Source organism: Protopterus annectens, chromosome 2.part2, assembly GCF_019279795.1.
Source record: "Protopterus annectens isolate FY-2018-M chromosome 2.part2, PAN1.0, whole genome shotgun sequence".
NCBI lineage: Eukaryota > Metazoa > Chordata > Ceratodontiformes > Protopteridae > Protopterus > Protopterus annectens.
The window spans coordinates 26221422-26244468 of NC_056730.1; the positions used below are offsets into that span (position 1 = coordinate 26221422).

At 38.4% G+C, this 23047-nt stretch overlaps 1 protein-coding gene across 1 annotated transcript in view; it reads right to left on the bottom strand.

Moving 5' to 3' along the window:
• DMGDH (dimethylglycine dehydrogenase) overlaps positions 1-23047 on the bottom strand; it is a 1049975-nt gene that overhangs the window by 105834 nt on the left and 921094 nt on the right. The window contains exon 13 of the mRNA XM_044063708.1: positions 4234-4391. Within this exon, the coding sequence (XP_043919643.1) occupies positions 4234-4391 (158 nt within the window). The remainder of the gene's footprint in view (positions 1-4233; positions 4392-23047) is intronic.

Here is a 23047-nt window from a genome sequence, read left to right on the forward strand (position 1 = left end):
TGTAGGGTTAAGTGTAAGAGTTTAGGTGTATGTATGTGGAATGATGTTTGTTTGGTGTGCTTGTGTTATGTGTGTGTGTTTTGGAATAGCAAATTTTTTCCCCTAGGAAAACATTCGCTGTTCTGAATGTTCGATGTTTTAAATTTTCAATTCCTAGGGTTCGATATTAGAACACTCGACATTTTGAATGTTCAGTGTTCTAATATAGACCTCCTCCAGCATGTTCTATTTATTGTGGTGACAAAGTTTAGATCCCTAGAGCATGTATCCTGTAGGGATTGAGATTTCTTTAGGTGTAGCATGTCCAACAGCTCTGGGTTTGACATAGCTTTGTATGTTAGGCAGAGATCACATCAGAGTAGGTGATATGCTACGGAGTAAAGCTGGAGTTTTTGAGACAGTCAGTGTAGGACAACTGTTTGAGACCTGTAACATTCTTGGTGAGGTACTTCTGTGGCCTTTCCAGCTGTTGCAGATGTCTTGTGAGGTACATTCCAAAAGGGGCATTGTACTCAATAATGGGTCTAATGAGTGCCGAGTAGAGGGGAACATGACCTCATTTTTCCTGGATGACAGCCCTTACGTGATGAGGTGTGCCATGTAGAAGGATTTTCTGATTACTGTGGTGATGTGATTATCAAAGGAGAGACTACTGTCCACCTGAGTCCCAAGGTCTCATCACACCTTCAGCTTTAAGAGGACTGCCGCCTATGTGGTAGTTCATGGGAACACAGTTTTTACCAAAGGAGATGACAATACACTTTTTTGGCATTTAGCTTGAGGCCATGGCTCTGACGCCAGCCATCTTTCTCAGTGAGGCCCTTCTGTAGGATGTCCATGTCATTTGGGGACTCGACTATGGTACCTAGTTTGCAGTCATCTGTGAACTTCATCAGCCAGAAGCCCTCTGTGTTAGCCCTTACTTCAGAGAAGTAGATTCCAAACAGGAGAGGACCCAGGACTGAACCCTGTGGTACTCCACTTGTCACTGGTTTGTGACACATGGATAAATACCCAGTTTAGTGAGTTTATCTACAATTCCAGAATGGGGGATGGTGTTGAAAGCCTTGGCGAGGTCAAGATAGGCTGAGTGCACTGCCTTTCCCTCATCTACGGCTTTGGTGACTGTTTCAAAGAAGTCAATCAGGTTCAGGAGGCATGATTTGCCTTTCACAAACCTGAAATGGGTGGAGTCCAGGGTTTGGAGGTTACCTATGTCTTTGTTTAGGAGTTCCATGGCCTCGCAGACCAGGCTCATTAGGCTAATAGGGCGATAGTTCCTGGGGTCTGTGGTGGCTCCCCCCTTTGTGGAGTGCTATAACTGTTGCTATGCGCCATTCAGTGGGTACAAAGCCTGACGTGAGGCTGTGATTGAACATGGTGCTTAGATGGGAGGCCAGTTTGTTCTGAAGTTCATGTAGAACGCAGCCTGGGATGTTGTCCGGTCCCATGGAAGCTGTGTTCTTGGCTTTGGAATACGCAGTTTTTACCTGCGCAGCTGTGATTTTAGGGGATCTGCATTCTTCCGGTATAGATATGGGCCCTTTAGGGGGTGAGGGGGGGGCTAAAGTTAGCACTGAACCTATCGACCAGGATGTTGGCGATATCAGTTCTGTAATTTTCATGCCATTGTGCTGTAGTTCAGAGCAGACCTGGGTGTTGCCATTGAGATTCTTGACATAGCTATAGAATTCTTTGTGATTGTCCTTAGAATCAGAGGCAATATTGCTTTCATAGCTAGCTTTGAAGGATTTTATGAGGGATCTCAGTTTTTACTGAGGCTGACCAGGGAGCTCCTCCACTCATGAGATTTTACTCTCTTCTGCAACAGTTTCTTCCTTCTGTTGTAGAGTTTGTTTATAGTGGGGAGCCACCAGATTGGCTTCCTTTTTTTGGAGGATAGCGTCTTGGTTCTGTTAGGGATAGCATGATCCATGCACTCATGTAAGTGCTTACAGAATGCATTTATGTAGGATTCTGCAGTCATAGCTGCAGTGCCCATCTGCAAGGATGTTGTGAAGTTTGCCACTTCTGTCTTAAGAAGCATGAAGTTGGCTTCAAAGAAATTTTTTACAGTGGTTTCCTTAATGGGGGGTGGGGGGGGTGGGATGTGGATATCTATGGTGATTAGCTTATGGTCGTATCTGACCAACGAGGAGTTGACTTCAGGTGTGGAACACAGGTTACTCATGTTGGTAATGACTAGGTTTAGGATATTGTTGCCCCTGGTGGGGGTGTGGCTAAGTTGATCCAGGGCATTGGAGTTTATGAATTCTAGAAAGCGTTGAGCGAAGGAGTTGGTACATGAGTAGTTTTCTCAGTTAATGGTGGGGTAGTTGAACTCGCCCATTATTAGGGTGTTTGGTTGGACCCTAATACTTTGCAGTATATCAAGAAAAGAGGAGTGGGAGTCCTGGGGCATGGTGGGGGATCTGTAGCAAGCTACAATTTGGATTGCAGTTTTGCCCATAGATAGTTGCAGTTTGATAATTTCGGATGCATTATGTTGGGTAACTAGCCTGGAGGTGTGGATATCCTTAATGAGCATGGGCACACCTCCGCCTTCGGTGTTCTGGTCCAGTTTAGATGGCCGAAAGGTATGGTATGAGTTATAGCGTAGTAATGCAGGGGTGCTCTCTGGAGCCTTGAACCAGGTTTCAGTCATAGCACAGATATCGATGTTCTCCATTTTGAGGAGTGCCTCCAGTAAGTGCATTTTGAGGTTTAGACTTCTAGCACTGAGTAGCATTACCCTCAGTTTTTATTTGCCTGTACCTGCTATGGTGGTGGGTTTGTCATTTGGACTTTGCCTAAAAAGGCACTATAAGGGCAGCAAGAGCCTTAGCCAGTATCCAGAATCCCAGGGGTGACAGGTGCAGGCCATCTCTGGCAAAGCATTGCAGCCTGTCGACCATGTCGTCCCAGGCAGACAGATACTGGACCCCCTTAGAATGACACCAGAATCTTAGCCAATTGTTGAAGTCAATCATTTTGTCCTTGTACTGTGGTATAATTCTGGGTGAAGGTAGGATGCTACTCAGGGCTAGGGTCATATGTGCCTGGATTACAAGATCAGAGAGCTCTTCCATGTCTCTTTTCATGTAGTCCAGGGAGGTACATCTCAGGTTATTCACACCAACGTGGACAATGACCGAGTCATATTTGTACTTGCTGTGGAGTGACCTGAGAGTGTGGGTTATGTGGAGGATCCTGGCACCTGACAGACAGCTGACAGTAACCTTTTCATTGTCTAGTCTGGTGAGTGGAACATCAGTGTGCCTGACTATATAGTTAGCTATGACTAATGTGTTGGGTAAACTGTTTTGCTATATGGGCTATGGTTGAGTGGCACACTGAGTCTGTGAGTTATGTGTCTTTTGGGTAGTGTTGAGGGGTGGAGGTTGCTTGTGTTTCTGCTTTGGAGGTCTCTGTTGTTTGGGCAGATTATTATTGAGAGCCTCCACGAATGTTTTTGTGCATCTATGTGTGGGTTTTGGTAGTGTAGGTTTAGTGGGTCTATGTGATGAGAGTGGTGAGTTGCAAGTGTTTACCTTCTCCTCTTGCTACAAACGTCGCTGTTTAGAAATTTGTTAATTAAGGTTGCTTCCTTTATAATTATTCACCAGTTAGTTATTGACTTGTCAAACATAATTAAATTAACACACCACTTTACATTTGTTTTTGTTAATTTCCACAAATACTTCATCATGCATGACGTATATGATCCTGGCAAAACAATGCAATGGGCAGACACTGCTATCAGATTTCTGTGCTCAGCAAGACTTTTAATAGTTAATTATTTTAAGGCAACCTGCCAAAAATCTTTCCTATGCCACAGTAGAGTGGAAGAGTAACTGCAAACAGAAAAAAATGCAACCTACTCTACAGGTACATTATATTGCACTTATCAAAATATCTGCACTTGAAATTTAGTTATTCTAAAATGTGGAATACAATTCTGAATGAAATATATTACAGGAACACTCAGAATTTTAAAGTAATAGATTCTGTCAAAATAACCTGGTAGTCCAACAAGGGTGCATAATGTTCAGGTATGTGTAGTTTTTGTGAAACCTTTTTTTTTTTTTTTTTTACTATCACCCATGTTGCAGAAATAAAAACATACCACATATTTTCTAAACAGACATCCTAACATGGCAATGTAATCCAAATATGTAATTAAAAAAAAACAACAGTAAGTGATTATTCACAGACTGCCATAAAATTTCTTACCTCTGATCCCCAGGCTCTGAATGCCTTCTCCATTCTTAGTGAGTTCATGGCATATGACCCAAAGTTGTCAATTTCTTCCTCTTGTCCAGCCTCCATTATGGCAGCATACAAAGTAGCAGTGTCTTCACTTTTGTGATACAACTCCCACCCTAACTCACCTGTCAACAAACCGGAAATAGTAAAAATCACACTGAGACAATGTTACATGTTGTATTTATGAATCAAGTTACTTCCCCTCTTCATACCTGATGTTATATATAGTGAGTTATTAATGCAATAACTTTAACAGCTTAATGAAAACCCCAGGGGAAACAAAAATTAGTAAAATATAATCAAAAAAGTTAAGTTTAATTAAGCAACATCTGCACAAGCCTTCAAATGGGATCTTGAAACAATGTCATATCAAGTGTTGCACCAAAATATAAATTCAGATACAGACTTATTTCAGTTGCAAAAAAGGACACTTTAGCTCAGACAGGGATAACAATGCATTTGGATTTATTAGTGTTTAGAACCAGTCCAGTATCTATTAAACTATGAATACATACAAAATATTCTTGTAGAGATATTACCAAATATGGAACACTGGACACAGATGTAATACCAGAGAAACACACTATATCAAAACATAAACACCGTAGATCCAAAAGTGACCTGAAAAGTAACAACTTGGATCACATGAAAGCAAGTCTACTACCATTGTTAAACATGCACTGTTATCAATGGGAACAATCTTAGACTTGCACTACAGAAACTATTTAATTTATATCAAAAGACTGAGAGGAGTAAAGAGGTATTACTTAATTACATCAGAAAACTGAAAAAGAACTGTGAACATGTTATAAAAAAAGAATGAAGTGACTACTCATCTGCAAGATACAGTACATGAACTGGCAGAAAACTTTTGTGTCAATTTCATACTTTGCAAAAATGTATGTCAGAGTGCTACAGATACATGATTAGACATTCCTTATACAGTGGATATAAATAGTGTACACACCTCTGTTAAACTGCCAGGTTTTTGTGATATAAAAAATGAGACCACAATAAATCATTTCAAAACTTTTCCCACCTTTAATGCGACCTATGACTTGTACAAATTCAATTGAAAAACAAACAAATCTGTTAAGGGGAAAAATATAAAAAATAAAAAACATACAATAAGCTGGTTGCATAAGTGTGATCACCCTTAAACAAATACTTTGTTGAAGCACCTTTTGATTTAATTATAGCATTCAGTCTTCCTGGGTAGGAGTCTATCAGCATTGGCACATCTTGACTTGGCAATATTTGCCCACTCTTCCCTGCAAAAGTGCTCCAAATCAGTCAGATTGTGAGGGCATCTCTTGTGCACAGCCCTCTACAGGTCACCCCACAGATTTTCTTTTGGATTTAGGTCTGGGCTCTGACTGGGCCATTCCAAAACTTTAATTTTCTTCTAGTGAAGCTATTCTTTTGTTGATTTAGATGTATGCTTAGGGTCATTGTCATGTTTAAAGGAGAAATTCCTCTTCTTCTTCAGCTTTCTAGCAGATGCCTGAAGGTTTTGAGCCAAAAGTGACTGGTATTTTGAACTGTTCATAATTCCCTCCACCTTGACTAAAGCCACAGTTCCAGCTAAAGAAAAGCAACCCCAAAGCATGATACTGCCATCACCATGCTTTACCATGGAGATGGTGTTCTTTTGGTGATGCAAAGTGTTGGTTTTGCACCAAATGTACCTTTTGGAATTGTGGCCAAAAAGTTCAACTGTGGTCTCATCAAACCATAAAACATTATTCCACATGATTCGGGGAGACGATGTATTGTTTTGCAAATTTTAGCCGGGCCTGGATGTTTTTCTGTGTAAGAAAAGGCTTCCATCTTGCAACCCTACCCCATAGTCCAGACATATGGAGAATACAAGAGATTGTTGTCACATGTAGTACAGAACCAGTACTTGCCAGAAATTCTTGCATCTCCTTCAGTGTTGCTGTAGGTCTCTTGGCAGCCTTCCTGACCAGTTTTCATCTTGTCTTTTCATCAATTTAGGAGGGAAGTCCAGTTTTTTGCAATGTGACTGTTTTCCCATATTTTCTCCACTTTTTGATGACTGTCTTCACTGCGTTTCATGATATATCCAATGCTGTGAAAATGTTTTTGTACCCTTCTCCTGACTGATATCTTTCAACAATGAGATCCCTTTGATGTTTTGTAAGCTCTCTGTGAACCATGGCTTTTGCTGTAGCAGGCAACTGAGTCAATCCTACTAGGACAGCTGAACTTTGTTTGGGGTTAATCAGTGTCTCTTTAATTGATGGCAGGTGTGTACCCAAGAGGACTGAATGATGTAATTAAATCAAAAGGTGCTTCAACGAAGTATTAGTTTAAGGGTGTGCACACACAACAAAGTTTAAGGATGTGCACACACAACAAAGTTTAAGGGTGTGCACACTTATGCAACCAGCATATTGTATGTTTTTTTATTTTTTATATTTTTCCCCCAACAGATTTGTTTTTCAGTTGAACTGTACAGGTTTTAGGTCACATTAAAAGTGGAAAACATTTTGAAATGATTTATTGTGGTCTCATTTTTTATATCACAAAAATGTGGCATTTTAACAGGGGGTGTGCACACTTTTTATATCCAGTGTAAATTAATGTCATATACTACTTTATGTATATTATTAAAAGTATTTGAACAAGTAAAATCTACATCAACTATGACTCCTTTATGGCATTATTCTCTTGTTTCTCCCATTCTTAAACAAGATAATGATTCCAAACTCTGTTCCTCCTACAGACTTGTATCATCAATTAATATAGATTATAAAATGTTTCTGTCTATTTTTGCTAAAAAGATTAAATCTCATTATTCCAAAATTAATAAATGAAGACCAAACTGGATTTATTTTACACAGAAAAGTTCAGGACAATATTACCAGGCTTAACACTCTAATTGATATAGCTAATAAGAACAAAAAAGAATTGTCAATAATAAATTTAGATCTAGATAGAGCTTTTGATTCCATCAGCTGGACGTACTTATTTAAGGTACTCATATAATATAATATTTCTGAAAAATGTCTAAATCTTATTACGAACCTTTAAAGTAACACTTTCACTTTTGTTAAAATTGGTTCTTTCTTATTAGTTGGTTTAAGACCTTAATGGGTACTAAATATGGATGCCCCTTATCCCCTTTATTATTTTTTTAGCCATTTTACCTTTTGCAATTTACATTAGATGTAATGATAAAATTAAAGGATTTTCAATAAATATTAATTATAGTTGTAAAATCCAACTAGTTGCAGATGATATTTTGATAACTAGTAGAGATATTGAGGCATCACTGAAACAAATAACTGCTTCTATTATTACTTTGAGAAAGCTTCAGATTTTAAATGCAATAATGATAAAACAAAAACTCTGTTAATAAATAAAATAATTACTAAATGTTTAAAGGACGTTAAAATGTTTAACTGGAATAATACACAAACTCATTACCTCTGAGTTGTTATTAAGTCAACTGTGAAGGATTCAACTGTAACAAATTACAGTAACTTAATAAATGTAGTAAATAAATTAATTAAAAACTGGAATAAATCTTTTTTAACAGTAGAATACTGACTCACTTTGATAAAAATAATTATATTACCAAAAATCCTATTTTATCTACAGTCATTAATAATTCTTCCCCCCATAAATTGAACTCTATTTTTGTTAGGTTCTTATGGCTGCCTAGTAAGGCAAGAATATCCTTTGATTGGCATACTAAAGGTTGGCAGAAGGGTGGCATAGGTTTCCCGAATATGGAATTATATGCTAAATCTGCCATTTAAATATAATTTCACAATGGTTAAATTATTCTTACCTATCTAACTGGAAGTTTGTTCATGAAAGATTTCTTAATAATATCAGATATATTACAAATACCTATTTGGAGTAAACAAATGTTATTGAACTTTGAAAGAATACTGTCTAAATGATAGGAAAAATCTTATCTCTACTCCTTTTACAGACTATATTACACATATGTTTAAAACATTTATGAATTCCAATGATATATTTAAGGATTTACTGTTCCTATTATTCCCTGTATCTAATACTAATGGTTGTTTAGAAACATTCAATACAAGTAAAATGTTAGAATTTAAAGAAATAAATGTAATATTGTAGCATCAATTTTGAATAGGAATCAAGATATTCTTCTTACAAAAAATGTTTAGAGAGAAAATGCCTGGTTAAATACACTGAGTTGTAAAAAAAATCCTAAGTGATAAGATTAAAATTTATATGGATTATCGGGAAAAACATATTCCTAAAATTCTGGAATTTCCATTCAACATTAATAGTAATTTATGTAACAGTAAATCTTACTTATCAGTAATATGTAGGATACTGAGAGTAGAGTTCACAACTTTGGATTCAGCCTTTTGGAATTATCCTTTAAAAATGAATGGTACAAAATTCCCTAATGATGATAAAAGACTGATTCTAAGGTCTAGTGGAATCACAGGTGGCTCTCCTTTGGTGGTCCATCTTAGCCAGAGCAAGGAAAGTAGTTACAAAAAACTGGAAAGGTAAAACCGCTTTACCTTTTACTGAATTCATACATTTTACTAAAGATGTTTGTAAAAAAAAAAAAACTGTTAACATTAAAAATGAAACCATCTAATTTCACGCAACAAAATAGATACTGGCAAAAGCTAAATGATTTGTTAGATAAATATTAATGGCTTGATTTATTTTACCAAATTTTACTGTGAACTTTTGTAAATAGTTTATTTTTCCTTTTATTCTACATTTGAGTTTGTACAGTTTTGATTTTGAAATTTATTTTATTAAAAAAAAAAAAAAGTTCACCATTTCACAGGGGGTCACCTTCAGACCCAAAAAACTGGAAGCCTAGTAGCCTAGCAGTGTTCTGTAAAATCAAGCAGATAGCCAAAACTGAATTTATTCAGAAACACAAGGGGATACTTCAGCCAGACAGAAATTAGTGATGGGATTTTACAGCTCAGATCTTGCTTTTTGATTCTTAAACCATTCTCTGAAGAAACAAAACAAAAGAACCCCCACCCCGGGTTAGAAAAGCTAAAAAGCAAACATAAATGCAGAAGCCAACAACCCTGAAAAGGAATAAGTCATAGCCAGAGAAGTTAAAAAGTATTTTATTGTACAACATTTAGTTAGTATGTGCATATTTTATCCTGGGAACAAATATCAGCAGATCCAGGATTGTCTTAGGTGCTGTTTAAGATCTGCATTAAAGTTTGTAGTCATTTAGTTTGCTATAAAATTTTAGAGACATATGTGGAGTAGAATGCATCTCTTGCTAAATAAATGTATTCATGGTAAGCATAGATTTGTCTTAGCAGCAAAAATTTCTGCTTGGTTTTAGTGCTGGCTTACAGATTTAAGGGCTGGGCATTTGTCTGGGTTGTATATTAAATTGTGGACTGCTAGATGCTGGGATTGAAGGATGTACATTGGTCTGTTTCAGTTTAGTAGTATGAAGGCTTGGCAGTGAATGGTGAATTGAGACCTGGATTTAGTAAGTTTGTAATGAATGCCCAAAAAAGTTTTGGATTGTTTTGTGAGTTTCCTGCATGCTACAGTAGTGACTTGTTATCTAGTTTTAATGTTACTCTTAGTTATATGTTGAGGTGTCTGAAGTACTGTAAATTTTCTTGATTTTTTTGAGTTTGATATAATTTCCAGACTTTGTCCATTAGTTTCAATAGTTGTTTAGTTTTGAATGATAGCCAGGAAGCAGGGTTAGTTTCATTAGTTGTTTAGTTTTAAATGATAGCCAGGAAGCAGGGTTCAGTTTATCTCTTTTCCTTCTTAGGGGTATGTTCATTTAGTATCAAAATGAAGACTGTATTAAATTCAAGTGCTGCTTCTTCTAAAGGCAGTGTATTTTAGAAATACCCAGTTGTAAGGTTTCAGAGTAAAAGATAAAGCCTCTGCACTGAAGCTAGTTATCTGTACATTAAATTACAGTGGTGCTGCCTGCTAGGACAGTGGTTAGAAATGATATTGGCAAACGTAGGCAAACAGTCACATGGGACAACAGGTAAGGTACCTTTGGTGGGAATATTACAAGAATATGATAATAGTATCCAATCTAACAGTGATGCTCTTTTAGTGGGTTTAGTACATCTGGTTGGAGTCTCTATGAGTTGCTGGACACTGCAGAGGTTGATGCTTGCAGTGGGGGGGTCTATATTAAAGTCTCCTAAGATTAGAGTTTTGTGCAGTGTATTGATGGATACCCAGGATATGTCTTCAATGGTGGGGGTGCTATTTCCTGAAAGGATATATACTATAATACACAGGCTCTTATATGAGTTCAAAGGATCAAAGTATCATGGCAGAATACTAGGCCAATGACCATAAAGGGCCTTCTTAAACCTAGCCATGCTTCCCAGAATTATTAGAAAGGTATTGGTCCCATAGGTTATGCTGGTAGGGGGTACATAAATTTGGGCATGAGTGGTTTAGCCTTTATAAGCTTCCTCTCTCTAACAGAGACATAGATGCCATAGCAGGGGTAAATTTGTTATTCCATATTCACTAAGCCAAGTTTCACTTGAATAAGTGAAGAGAAAAACTTTGTTTCACATGGATGGGAAGCCTACTCCAGAGACTTGCTAAGAATACCAGTGTCCCTGCAGCATATCCAGTTAATGTCACAGGCTAGGTTTAAGTCCCTTGATCGGGTGTTTCTTCTGCTATTTGTTTTGCAGATGTGCAACAAGGATGCTTTGTAGGGCAGTTTGGGCATGACTTGTTTTCTATACCATATATTCGGTTTTGGAGAAACCTCTGTGGTTGCTCCAGTTGTTACATAGAACTGGTCAAGTACATGCTGAGGGATACAATGTACTTGACTGCTCTTACGAGGATAAAGTACAACAGAAAAATGACATCATTGGATCTGGACACCATAGCCTTGTTTATATGTTGTGCAACATGGAATCATTTTCTTACTACTGTCAACACATGATGGTCAAATGCAAGTCACTTTCTACATATGTTCCCAAATCCATAACAACTTGGTCTACTCTTACGTGTGTACTATCAAGGTAGTAATCTTCAGGAAAGGCTGTCTTACCAAAGGCTACAAGTGAATATTGCTTCTAGAGGCCTTGACAGGTCATGTTTCATGCTATTAAGGAGGCACCTTAGGATATTATCAGGTCCCATTGATGCAGTGTTTTTTTTTTTTTTTTGCCCTAGTGAGTGCATTGAGGACCTTTTCCCTTGGTGATTGTTGGGGGCTATGTTTTGAGAGTTGTCTGAGGAAGAAACTGGGAAATAATTGAAGCTGAATTTATCAGCCAATAGGTTTTCTATGTCCTCAGGCTCAGTACAGCTGGCTCCATTTACAATAAGTTTGGCACATGGTTGTGTATTGCCTTTCAGGTTTTGGATATAACTGAAGAATGCCTTGTGTTTGCCCTTAATTTAGGAGGCATAAATCTTAAATTTGGCTTTGGCTGACTAAATTAGTCCCTTAAAATGGTTTATTTAGTTTAATGAAGGAGTTCTTACTTTGCTGGGCACTGCACTTTCTATTTTAGGCCAAGATTTTCTTCCTTTTATTACATAATCTATTTGTGCTGCATTGCAATTCCAACAGGGTGGCTTGTTTTTCTGAGTATGTTGTGAACTTATGTGGTATAGGTACCACAGACTCTATAGAGATGTACATATAGGTTCATGGGTTGGTACTAGGCTATTGGCCCTAGGGCCTATACAAGCCTAGCCATAAAAATTCCATGGAAAATAAACAGCCTCTGCAAGGCTCAAACCCAGGACCCTGCACACCATATCCAAAGTGATTTACCACTAAGCCATGTCAGATATGATTGTAGAGGGTGCTTGAGAAAGACTCTGTGTAGGTAGTGGTATTCCTTGTGTTGGGGGGCTTGAAATTTTGCTAGGGCGTCACTTAGTAGTAAGAGGTTTGCCTTGGAAAAAATTTAAAAAGTTTCAGGGTTACCAGGTGTCCCAGGTTGTATTTTTATTTCAAAAGACACAACTTTATGGTGTGACCTGACTGGTGAGGACAATATACTTGGAGAGATGCAAAGTTACTCCATGTTGGTGAGGAATAGGCCTGCGCTGTTAGTGCACCTAGTGGGTGTGCAGACTATCTGGTTCACAGCATTTGTGTTTATTACAAAGTACATAAATCTGTGGGCCTGCATATTAGGGTTTTGTATGATACCCGGTTTACAGTGGGGTAGTTTAAAGTCACCCATGAATATGGTACTGAATTGAATGGGGAGTGTTTCCAGTATGTTTAAGTATGTGATATGGGCTTCCTATGTCAGAGGGGGACTGAAAGCCTGCAAGGATATGGTAATTTGGATGTGGAGAAGCAAAAGTGCATCCTACTATTTGACCAGCCCTGAGGTATGTTTGTTTTTTGCTATAAATTGAGACACTTCCATCTTTTGTCTCTTCCTGTGCAGTAACAGATCTAACTGTGTGGAATACATTAAATTCCTGCAGTGCTGAGTAAAGCTTGCATGGAGTGGAGTTTCTTGTTTAAACACCTGGCATTTAGCAGTAACACTTTTAGATTTTCTTGGGTTGGTTTTGCTATGTCAAAAGGTTTATCAGGTTGGCAATGCCTAAAAAGACACTATGGCGCAAGATAAAGTTTTAGGCAGTATTTGAAAACTTAGAGCGGACAGTTGCAGAACTATCCCTGAAAAAGCGGCATGGTCTGCCACTCATATCCTACCAGATTGACAGGTATTGTACCCCCTTCAAATGACACCAAAAACTAAGACAATTACTAAAGCTAATTATCTTCTGTTCACATTGTAGCATCATCTTTGGAGAAGGTTGAATATGGCTCAATGCTAGGCTCATACTGGCCTGGGACAAAGTCTGACAGCTCCATCATATCGCTCTTCATACAGTCCAGGTCGTTAATTACATTTAAGGAAGGAAATAAGGATTTCTCCATTGTTAAATTGGGTCTAGTTGTGCTGCTACAAAGAGATGTTAAGATAATTAGGACATGTGACAGCTACTTCAATTACCTTTTTGCCTCAGAAGTCAGCTCTAAGTATGCCATATCCTGGCAGAAGAATTTCAGTGTGTTTGAAAGTATTTTTTAATCAGGTCTTAGTAGTTACAACAGAGATGTGGTTTGATATGAATACATGCAAGTCAGTAACTTTGTTTGAAATGCTTATGAGATTAACATTGATGAACTGTAACCCTTTGCTCTGAGATTTTTGTTTCAGGGTTACTAAGGTGATAATGGTTTGCGGGGTTAGCAATTACTGTTGGGTCTCAAACCTGGCCAGGGTTAGGATGGATGTCTCTGCAGAGTTGTAATGAAACAGGGAAAAAGTGATCAGGAGGCAACTTTTTGATTCAATATCTGTTTTTTGTCCCTGGTGTGTAGTAGAACTTTTGTTTAAGAATGGTATGTTTGAAGAAGTAGAAAGGGGGACTGTAGAGATGATGAGCTATGTGGTGGAGTTAGTACTGGGAGTGTTAGAGGTGGGATTCTGTACATAACTAGTATACAGAGGTTTGTGAGAACATGTAAATTGTGTGAGCGGGAAGTATACAATGAGTTGTACTGTGTATACGGGCATGGCGTCAAGGTGGTTGTTAGTGATAAGGGTAAAAGTCGAGGTAGACATTAAGGATATGTAGAATGGTACTGGAAAAAGACAGATAGTCTGTGTTGGTAGTGTGGTCGTATGTGTGTGAAGTAAGATAAGAGATGGTTTAATAGAGTGCATAAAGAACAACAACTGTGAGTTGGTAGTGTAATGATATACGTAGAAATAGAGGAGAAAATAGTAAGTGAGGGTCTTACATGTACAGTGCAAAGATATTTTTTGAGAGTTAGAGGAGACGTAAAGGGAGAAAGGGGAAGTAACGTAATGGTTGTTTCAGAAGGAATGTGATGTAGCAGGAGATGTGAAGAGAGAAGGAAGATGTGATGTATGGATTACTTTACAGGGGAAGTGATCATTAGGTTATGTAGAAGGAAGTTGCAGTTTTGAGGTGTGCAGGGAAAATTGATTGATGTTTGATATGATTAGTTGTAGATACAAATGTAGATGAAAAGGGGGTGAGAACTGAGGGTAGGGTAAGGGAGTGAAGTGTGTAGGGAGATGAAATGAAGCAGGGTTTTCCTTGCAAGGTGGTGTACAGCAAGAAGGAAAAACAATCCAACAAAGAAGGAAGCAGAAGGTAAGTGTCCTAATATACTGATAGAATAAAGGCTAACTGAAGGCTAAGTGAAGAATTCAAAGTGTCAAGGCACTTTAAGGATGGAAAGGCCTCTATACCTAGGTAGACAGAACAAGATGGAGTGGTAGATTGGAGGGACTAGAATGTTTGAGAAGTAAAATTCTGTTGGCATGAGTAGAGTTTCATGTTAAAGTTAGTATGAGTTTAAAAGGAAGTTGTATAATTTGCTCCCCTCTCAGACGGTTACCCACCCAAAACAACCAGTGAGATAGGATGTGTAGGGATAGAAAGACAAGTTCTCTTTACATTGACTGCTTGAGGTGAGTCATAGCATTTACATTTATTTTAATGGGAGCAGCATTTACCTGAGGCTTGCTAAGAATGCCAGAATTCTAATGTTCTAGCAATATGTTTCCTTAGTTGGAGGCCAGTCACTGCTTCAGTATTGTTTTTCTGCAGGCTGGAAAAGTCTCGGCAAAAGTTTGTTGCTATGGGGATTGCTTTCACCAGGGAAGTTTTGCTCTGTGAAAGCAGAGCACACAAAAGTGTTAAATTATTTAAGTATAAGGTCTGAGGTCTGGGGGAGGCCATCTAGTGGTTTAAAGGCTATGGTACACACCACTCTAATGCAAAAGCGAGGTGAAGTTTCCGCAGCTCTAGAGATATTTCAGCAGTTTCATTCATTGCTTTTGATTATCAGGAAAGTCTGACTTGGCACAATCCCATTTTCAGCAGAGTTCTGAGGAAAAATGTTCCATTTTATAAGAACTAGTAGAGAAAACAAGAGTTATGTAATAAATACACATACAAGAATAGTAATGAGATATACAGTCGAAGCACAATCCAATGGACAGAGATACAATAACCATATTAATTAATATCAAACATGTAACAGTAATAATGGTCATTTAATCAGTGAATCAAGCTGAATTCTGATCTTAAGTGAGAGACAGTATAGCGATCATAAGATATACAAAGTTGTAATTATGAAAGGACTAAAGAGGAAGCCAAGGTAATAGAAGTGTCTATGAGAGACAGAGATAGTAACAGAAGTGGGTTGGGCGTATTGTATAAAAGGTTGTGGTACTAGTTAGATTATGTACAAACCTGGTAAAGGAGTAGGTGAGCCAGTAACTGAGTAGGTAGAACATTAATAGAGTTTTAAATGATTTTAGGGAGCGTTATCATATTGCTAGAAAAATGGAACTTCAGGTTTTAGACAATTGGTAGGAGAACGGTGATTTGCCTGCAGAATTATTGGGTTTAGATACATGCAATACTTATTTGCCTGAGGAAAGTAGTGGCCTGAAAGGGTTGTAAATCTATGTTAGGTTGGAGTGGGATTGGCAGTTATTACATTTACTAATGATGTTATGGATATGAGGAAGTTAGGGTTAAGTCAGGCAATGTGGGACTTCTAACCACTTTAGTTCCCTAAGGGCAGCACAGAGATGGGTACTATTAATAAGGCTGGCTGCAATACTGCTCAAGTTAGTTTAACAAGGTCACTTGGACGTTGTTGAGAATGGGAGCTGAATATGTGAGATTAGGCAAGAGGAGGGAGGAAGCAATGTGTTTTCTTGTAGTGTGTGAGAAAAGGGGTTTGGCTCTATAGAGAGAATGTAGTTTTTGGTATATTTTTTTCCACTGTATTTTATATGTAGATGTCAAATTTTAGACACTCCTCTATATGGATACCTAGCAATTCTATATGTCTGACAAGATCAATTTTAGTATTGTTGGCTGAGGTAAGAAGGAGGCTTTGTTGATTGCAAACTGTTTGGGCGTAAAAAGGATTGGTTTGGATTTATTTGGATTGAGGACAAGCTGGCAGATGTCAGCCAAGTTTCTACTGAGGAGATGGACTTCTGTGCAAGTTCTTGTAGTTTATTGATGTTTTCTGCAGTCTAGGTAAGCATGACATCATCTGCAAACTGTACTAGGGATGCAGTTTTATATGCTTTATGTAGCTCATTGATAAAAGTGTTGAAGAGAATAGGTCCCAAGACTGAGCTTTGTGGTACACCAATTGGGACAAGTTTGCCATTGTGCCACTTGACTGTTTGAGCTCCATTATGAGAGACAGCTACGCAATCATGAAGAAGAACTGTTGCTGAGTCCTAGGTTATGGAGTGTGTGTAGGAGAATAAAGTGTAAGACCATATTAAAAGCTTTGGATAAGTGAAGGAAGAGGACTGACACTAGGTTTCTCACATTCCTATCTGTGTTTACTGTACTGGTGAAACTAAGTAAAGTGGTGGAGATACTATGGCGGGGGAGAAAACCAGGTGGAGATGTAGAGAGATTATTTTGAGTGAGACAGTGTAACAGCTGGGGCTGGATACATTTCTCGAATATCTTTCATAAAGTGAGAGAGAGAATGGTTATGGGACTGTAATTTGAGAGTTCAGTTGAATGCCTGCCTTTGTGGAAATGCCAAATTTGATTCCTAGAGATTGCCTTACATTAGTTTTAACTGAAGTTATCATCCTTTCGATGATTTTAAAATCTTGACTGAAATTCAGCTGTGGAAGTTGCTTTGCCAGTCAGATTTTCCTAACACTTTTGCAGTAGGAACCTTCAGGGCAACTATGTGCTCAGTACACTGGCAGAGAGGCAAATTAAAATAATTAGGATTGTTTGATGGTATTGTTCTTTTATTCTCTGCTGCTCAGCTGCATTAAGTAGTATTTTGCCATCAAGTATTACACTGCGTTTCAATGTTGTGTATTTCTGTTTTACAGTCTTTAAAATGGAACATGAAGCAGCTAACAAGATGTATTGTTTTGGTATGCATGTTTGAGATTACTGAGATGGAGGTTTTCAGATTTAAGTAGTACAGGTAGAGTGCCTGTCGCAGTAAGTTGCCACTCTATGTTCCCCAATATACAGTCTGTAATGGGAAATCTAAGCACTTTTACAATGAGCAACTTGAATGTTAACAAATGTAAAAACCCCAGGCAACGACCCATCTCTTTACACAACAAAATGTCTCATGTAAATATAGCGTCTCCTATTCTGTGTAAACAGATGGAACCACAAGCAATGTGCCTTCAGTGCCAGGCAGGTATCTGTCTATGCTCAATAGTATTGAATGTCTCTGTGTGGTCCAAATGTAGGACAGAAACAGGTAGTTTGCCATTAGTGAGCTGCAGCAGAAAACCCACTCATTAAGACTTAAACATATACCCCTGCACTCCCCCACACATTTTCAAAGTTGCCCTACAATCCAAATTTCCTCACTTATCTACTCCTGCTTCCCTTACAGTTCTTCAAAAATTTAGACGTTGTGTACTTACCATAACTTGGCATCTATGTTGTCCATGTTCATTCTTCCTCACTGATGGGTTACAGATCTGACCATACCTCTCAGCTGTGCAAATTTTCACAGAATATCCAAGATTTTTGCCTCATATTTTTGGTCCATTTTTCATAAAAGTGTGGTTTTATGGTAAATCAGTGGCAAATAATTAAATATTTTAGTTAGAAAGTAATAATAGACATTTAAGTTTCAGATGTCAAACCCTTCAGAAAATTCATGCTAATACGAAACCTGTTATTCTATCAACTTTCTAATTTTGTAAGAGCAATATTTTTAAAAAATGTTCCTATTTGTGGGCCTTTGTCCACTTTTATTTATGACTTTGTCCAGATTTCTTGCTCTTAGAGGTTGAGAGGTATGGATCTGACACTCGGATCCGGCTCGGTTGCATTTCTTAGACTTGGATCCAAATCTCGAGCTCCTCCCTCTACCCATACTGCTCTACACCATCCCCTACTCCTCAGATCAAGTTTGCTGCCTTACTTCCCAATGGCAAAAAAGAGACAAGACAGAGGAAGGAATGAGGTTCAAACTTGGAACATATGGGTTCCAAAATCTTCTGAAGATCTTTCTAGGAGTGACAAAGCCAGCGGATGGCTGGTAGGAAAGGTGAGGAAGAATGAAAATGGACAACACAGATGCCAAGCTATGATAAGTACATAACTTCTAAATCTGATTTTGTCCTTTTCATTCTTCCTCACTGATGGATCAGAGTCCCCAGCTATGTGATTCTTGGGAGGCCCTCAAGGAAGGATATGCAGGAGCACAGTCAAGCTAAAGGAAGCCCTGCTTCTGGAGACAATGTCCTATTTGTAATGTGCAACAAAGGTATGAGTCTTTGACCAAGTGGCTTCAGCACAAATATCATTAATTGAAATTCTGGAGGAAAAAGATGACATAGCCATAGATCTGGTGGCGTGGGCTCTAGGAGGCAGTTCCAAACCTTTCCAAGAATAAATCAATGAAATACAATCAGTAATCTTGGAAACTGTTTGACCTAAGCAGTTAGGGAGAAAGGATACAAATAGCTGATCAGATTTTCTGTACTGTTTTTTTCTGTGAAGATAAAAACTTAGTTGTCTGGGAACATCAAGAAGACGTAGCATATATTCGCCTCTAGTAACAAAGTTTGGGAAGAAAACTGTTAATTGTATTGATTAATTACTGTTAGTCTCCATGGCTACTTTAGGCATAAAAGAAGGGTTAGTTTGTAGAGATACCCTGTCTTTATGAAAAACGGTATATGGAGGACTAGCTGATAAGACCTGCTGTTCAGATATCCTTTTTGCTGAAGTGATAGCTACCAAAGGATTGTTTTCCAAGAAAGAAACTTCATGTCACAAGTGCTAGCTGGTTCAAAGGGTTTCCTGAGTCAACCCCTGGAGGACCACCGTGAGGTCCCAAGGGGAAGAAGGATCTTTTATGTGTGGTCTAAGGAGGAAGATTCCTTTCATAAATGCTATACATAACCTGTAAGTTGACAGAGAAAGAGGTTTGTTTCCAGCATAAAAACTGGATATTGCAGCTAGCTGAAGTTTAATAGTAGAAAAACTAGCTCCTTCTATGAAAAGAGTACTGAGGAAAAGCAGGATGGCTGAAGTAGGCACTGAAAAGGGGGACAATTTTCTCCTTAGAAGCTCATATGGAGAACCTCTTCCATTTGCTTTTGTAGATCTTCTTAGTGGAAGCCTTCTGGGAAGCCAATATAATGTCACAGACTGGGGAAGCGAGCCTGGACAGTCTCACTATCACTGGAATTTTATTTATTTACTTATTTTACATTTGTTACTGGGTAAGTGTCTGTCTGGGCTGGAAGCCCATTTTCAGTGGAGACCCGGGGAGAAAAGCTCCATACATTTAAGTAATATGTAAACAACTAGTACAAAAATTTAAGACAGAGTGAAAATATTCATCAAGTATTATAGCACAAAAAGCAAATAGAACAAAAACATTTAAGACAGAGAATAAAGAAAAAAATCATTCATCAGGTAAAATTATAGTACAATAGAATTCATCCTCAATACAAAAAGACCAGAATCAATACAAACTACTATGAACAACATTGGGGTGAATCAATATACCTGGAGTGTAATATTGGATTACCAGACTGAAGAAATGGTAAACAAGTAATATGGTTGACAAAATCATCAGGGGCAGGAAGAAGAAAATAGGATTCTTAGTCTGGGTTGGAGCAGGGGCAGAGCCAGTGATTGGTAAAGTGATCTTTTAGACTATGCTTGAATTTGGAGGTGTCATTAAGTTTGAGGATGTGTTGAAATAATAGGTTCCAAGACTTAGATAGTTTGTTGGAGAAAGAGTGAGTCTCCAAAACTGTTTATGAATTTGGTTACTTTTAGCAGTAGTTTATCAGAGGAGCGTAGGTCTCTGAGGTTAGAATTAACTTGAACTAAGTTTTGTAGTGCTGGGCAGTTATTTGATTTGGTTAAATGGTATGGGCAACCGTGAGTTGGTTTAGTTGTAGTAGATTAGGTAGTTTAATCTAGTTAAGTTATTTTAGGGCTAGGCAGTGGTGGTCCCTATAGGGTATGTTGGCAGCAAATTTAGCTGTTTTACTGTAACATGCCTCTAGATGGTTTAGGTTGGTCTTATGTAAATTAGTAAAGATTTGCAAAAAGTAGAGGAGAGTGGAGAGAAGAAATGACCTGGCAGTGGCTAGTCTGGAGGCGGTGGTGAGATCGGGTTTAGCTCTATAGAATTGATCTAATTTGATATGAACTTTTTTATAGTTATTGCTATGTGTTCATAAAGTTTTAGCCGACTGTCTATTGTGACACTGAGGAGTTTGGTTATGTTCTGCTGGTTCGATAACAGTTTGGATGAAGGAATAAATGGTGAGTGAAGGCTATTTATCAGTGGTCTTGCTTTTGGTGAAGACCATGAGCTTAGTTTTTTTTGGGTTGAGGATGAGTTCATTGTCTGTGAAGTAGGTTTCCAGGTCTAAAAAGAGATTTTTGTGTTTTTTCCTGATGTTCGAAGGTAGTGGGTGCAAAGGAGATGAGGGTGTCATCATCTGCATACTGGACTATGGTGCCATGCTTAGTGGCTGAGAAAAGGTTGTTAGTGAATATGGTGAAAAAAGGGGACCTAAAATAGAACCTTGTGGAACTCCTACTGAGATGGGCAGGAGGAGGGAGAGGTTAGTAACCCATTTGGTGGAGTGTTGTCTATTGGAAACGTAACTATGGAACCAGTGAAAGGATGAGGAGCTCAAGTTGTATGTGGCAAGTTTGTTAAGTTTTTGATGGCAGACAGAAGTTTTTGATGGCAGACAGTGTCAAAAGTCTTTGACATGTCTAGAAGGCTTGAGGCCTTTGTTTTTAAAGAGGTTCACTGTGTTGGCGAAACTACTCAAGGCAGTACTGGTGCTGTGTTTGGGTCTGAAACCATGCTGAGTGTTGGATAGCATGTTGTTATTTAGTAAGTAATTAAGTGGATGCATTTTTCCAAGATTTTAGCTAGGGGAGAAAGGAGAGCAATGGGATGATAGAGAAATCCGTGGATGGGCCACCTTAGTGGAGTGGGATGATATGACAGATCTTCCAGATAGTAGTGACTTACTTCTCAGAGATGTAACAATTGAGAATGGATACAGGATAGTAAATAAATGAAGCAGCTAGCTTTAGAAACTCATTAGGGAGAAGGTCAGCAGCAGGTGATGAGGGTTTAAGGTTTGTAAGAATATTTTGATGTAGCTAGTCTGGATTGGAGATGCAGAAAAACATGGAAATTGATGGGATTGGGGATGGTTAGAGGTACATTGGGGTTATTTTGTATGACGGATGTTACAGAGTTGATGAAGGGTGAGTTGAATTGTGAGGCTAGGCTATCTATGGTGTTTGAAGAGCTGGGAGGTAGGGCGGAGGATTTGCCAGGCTTTAGGAGGTGATTGATGCTTTGCCAGAATTTTGAGGGGTTATGTATATGCTTCTGCTGTGATTTTAGAAAAAAAGATTTTTTGTCAAGTATAATCTGTTTTTCAGCTTGATTACATAGTTTATATGTTAGCAGGCCTGATGTGTTTTTAGTTAGGGGTAGGTTGACCAGGCTTTGTCACATTGTTTTAATAAGGCTTTGGAACTGCTGGTTTAACCATGGTATATGTTTGGGTTTGGTATGAATTTTTCTACAGGGAGCCAAGTTATTAAGTACATTCAGGAAAGCACTGTTGAAATACTGGACTGCTAGATCAAGCTGGAAGTTTTTTTAAGAGAGCTCCAGTCATACTGCTGGAGAAGAGTGTTAAATAAAGGAGAGAAGTTTTTTTCTTGTGAATGAGTTTTATTATTGGGGTTGTGAAACTTTTTTCTGAGGATGAAAGTAGGTGCGTGGTCACTAAGGGTGTCTGGGAGGCAGCCAGCAATGTGACCAGAGATTGATTTATTTATGAGAATCCAGAGAAGGATGGACTGCTTGTTAGAATGTTTGTCAATACGGGTTAGTGAAAGAATACTTTGGGTGAAATTATGGAGGTTTATGAAATTAGAGGCGGTTTTCAAATGAGCATGTAAGCCAGTCTAGATTGAAGTCACCAAGAACAATGGTTTCCTGTGCGAAATTAGTGGATATCCAGTACAGGAGGTTTTCTATTGTGGTTAAATTATTACCGGGGGAGGTAAGTTGCTATAATGGTTAGAGTTTGGTAGGAGTTTACTTTGAGGCGTGCTGCTATTAGCTCAATGTTGGGGAGATCTGGGGGGTACACTTGAGTTGTTCCAGGTTGAGGGTATCTTTGGAAAAGATAGCTACACCTCCACCTCTTTTTGCAATTCTCTCAAAGCGGATGATATTATAGCCAGTGGGTAAAATTTCTTGATCTTTAATATGTTGCTTGAGCTGGGTTTCAGTTACGATAGCAATGTCTGGTGAGTAGCCTGCAATGGCAGTGTGGAATTCATGCAGTTTATTAAGTAAACTTCTCAGGTTGAAGTTAATTAGAAGTAGGTCATTATTGTTGGATTTGATATAAGCTTGATTGCTAGAGTTGTTGTGGGTAGTGGAAAGGTGTGGTGGTTTAGGGGTGAGGCGGCCATGGTTAGGGTGGATGTCTTCATGCAGTTTAATGTAAGTTAGGAAGTGAAGCAAAAGATGTGATAGCTTCTCAAGCAAGCCGATAGTATTTAAGGGAAGGGGATGCGGGTTGGTGGGTGGGGACATATTTGAAAGTTGTGAGAAGTGAAATATTTGCTCTGAAGAGGTGAGCAGAGATAATATTTGAGTTGAGCAGGCCACATTTGCAATGCAGGGAAAGAG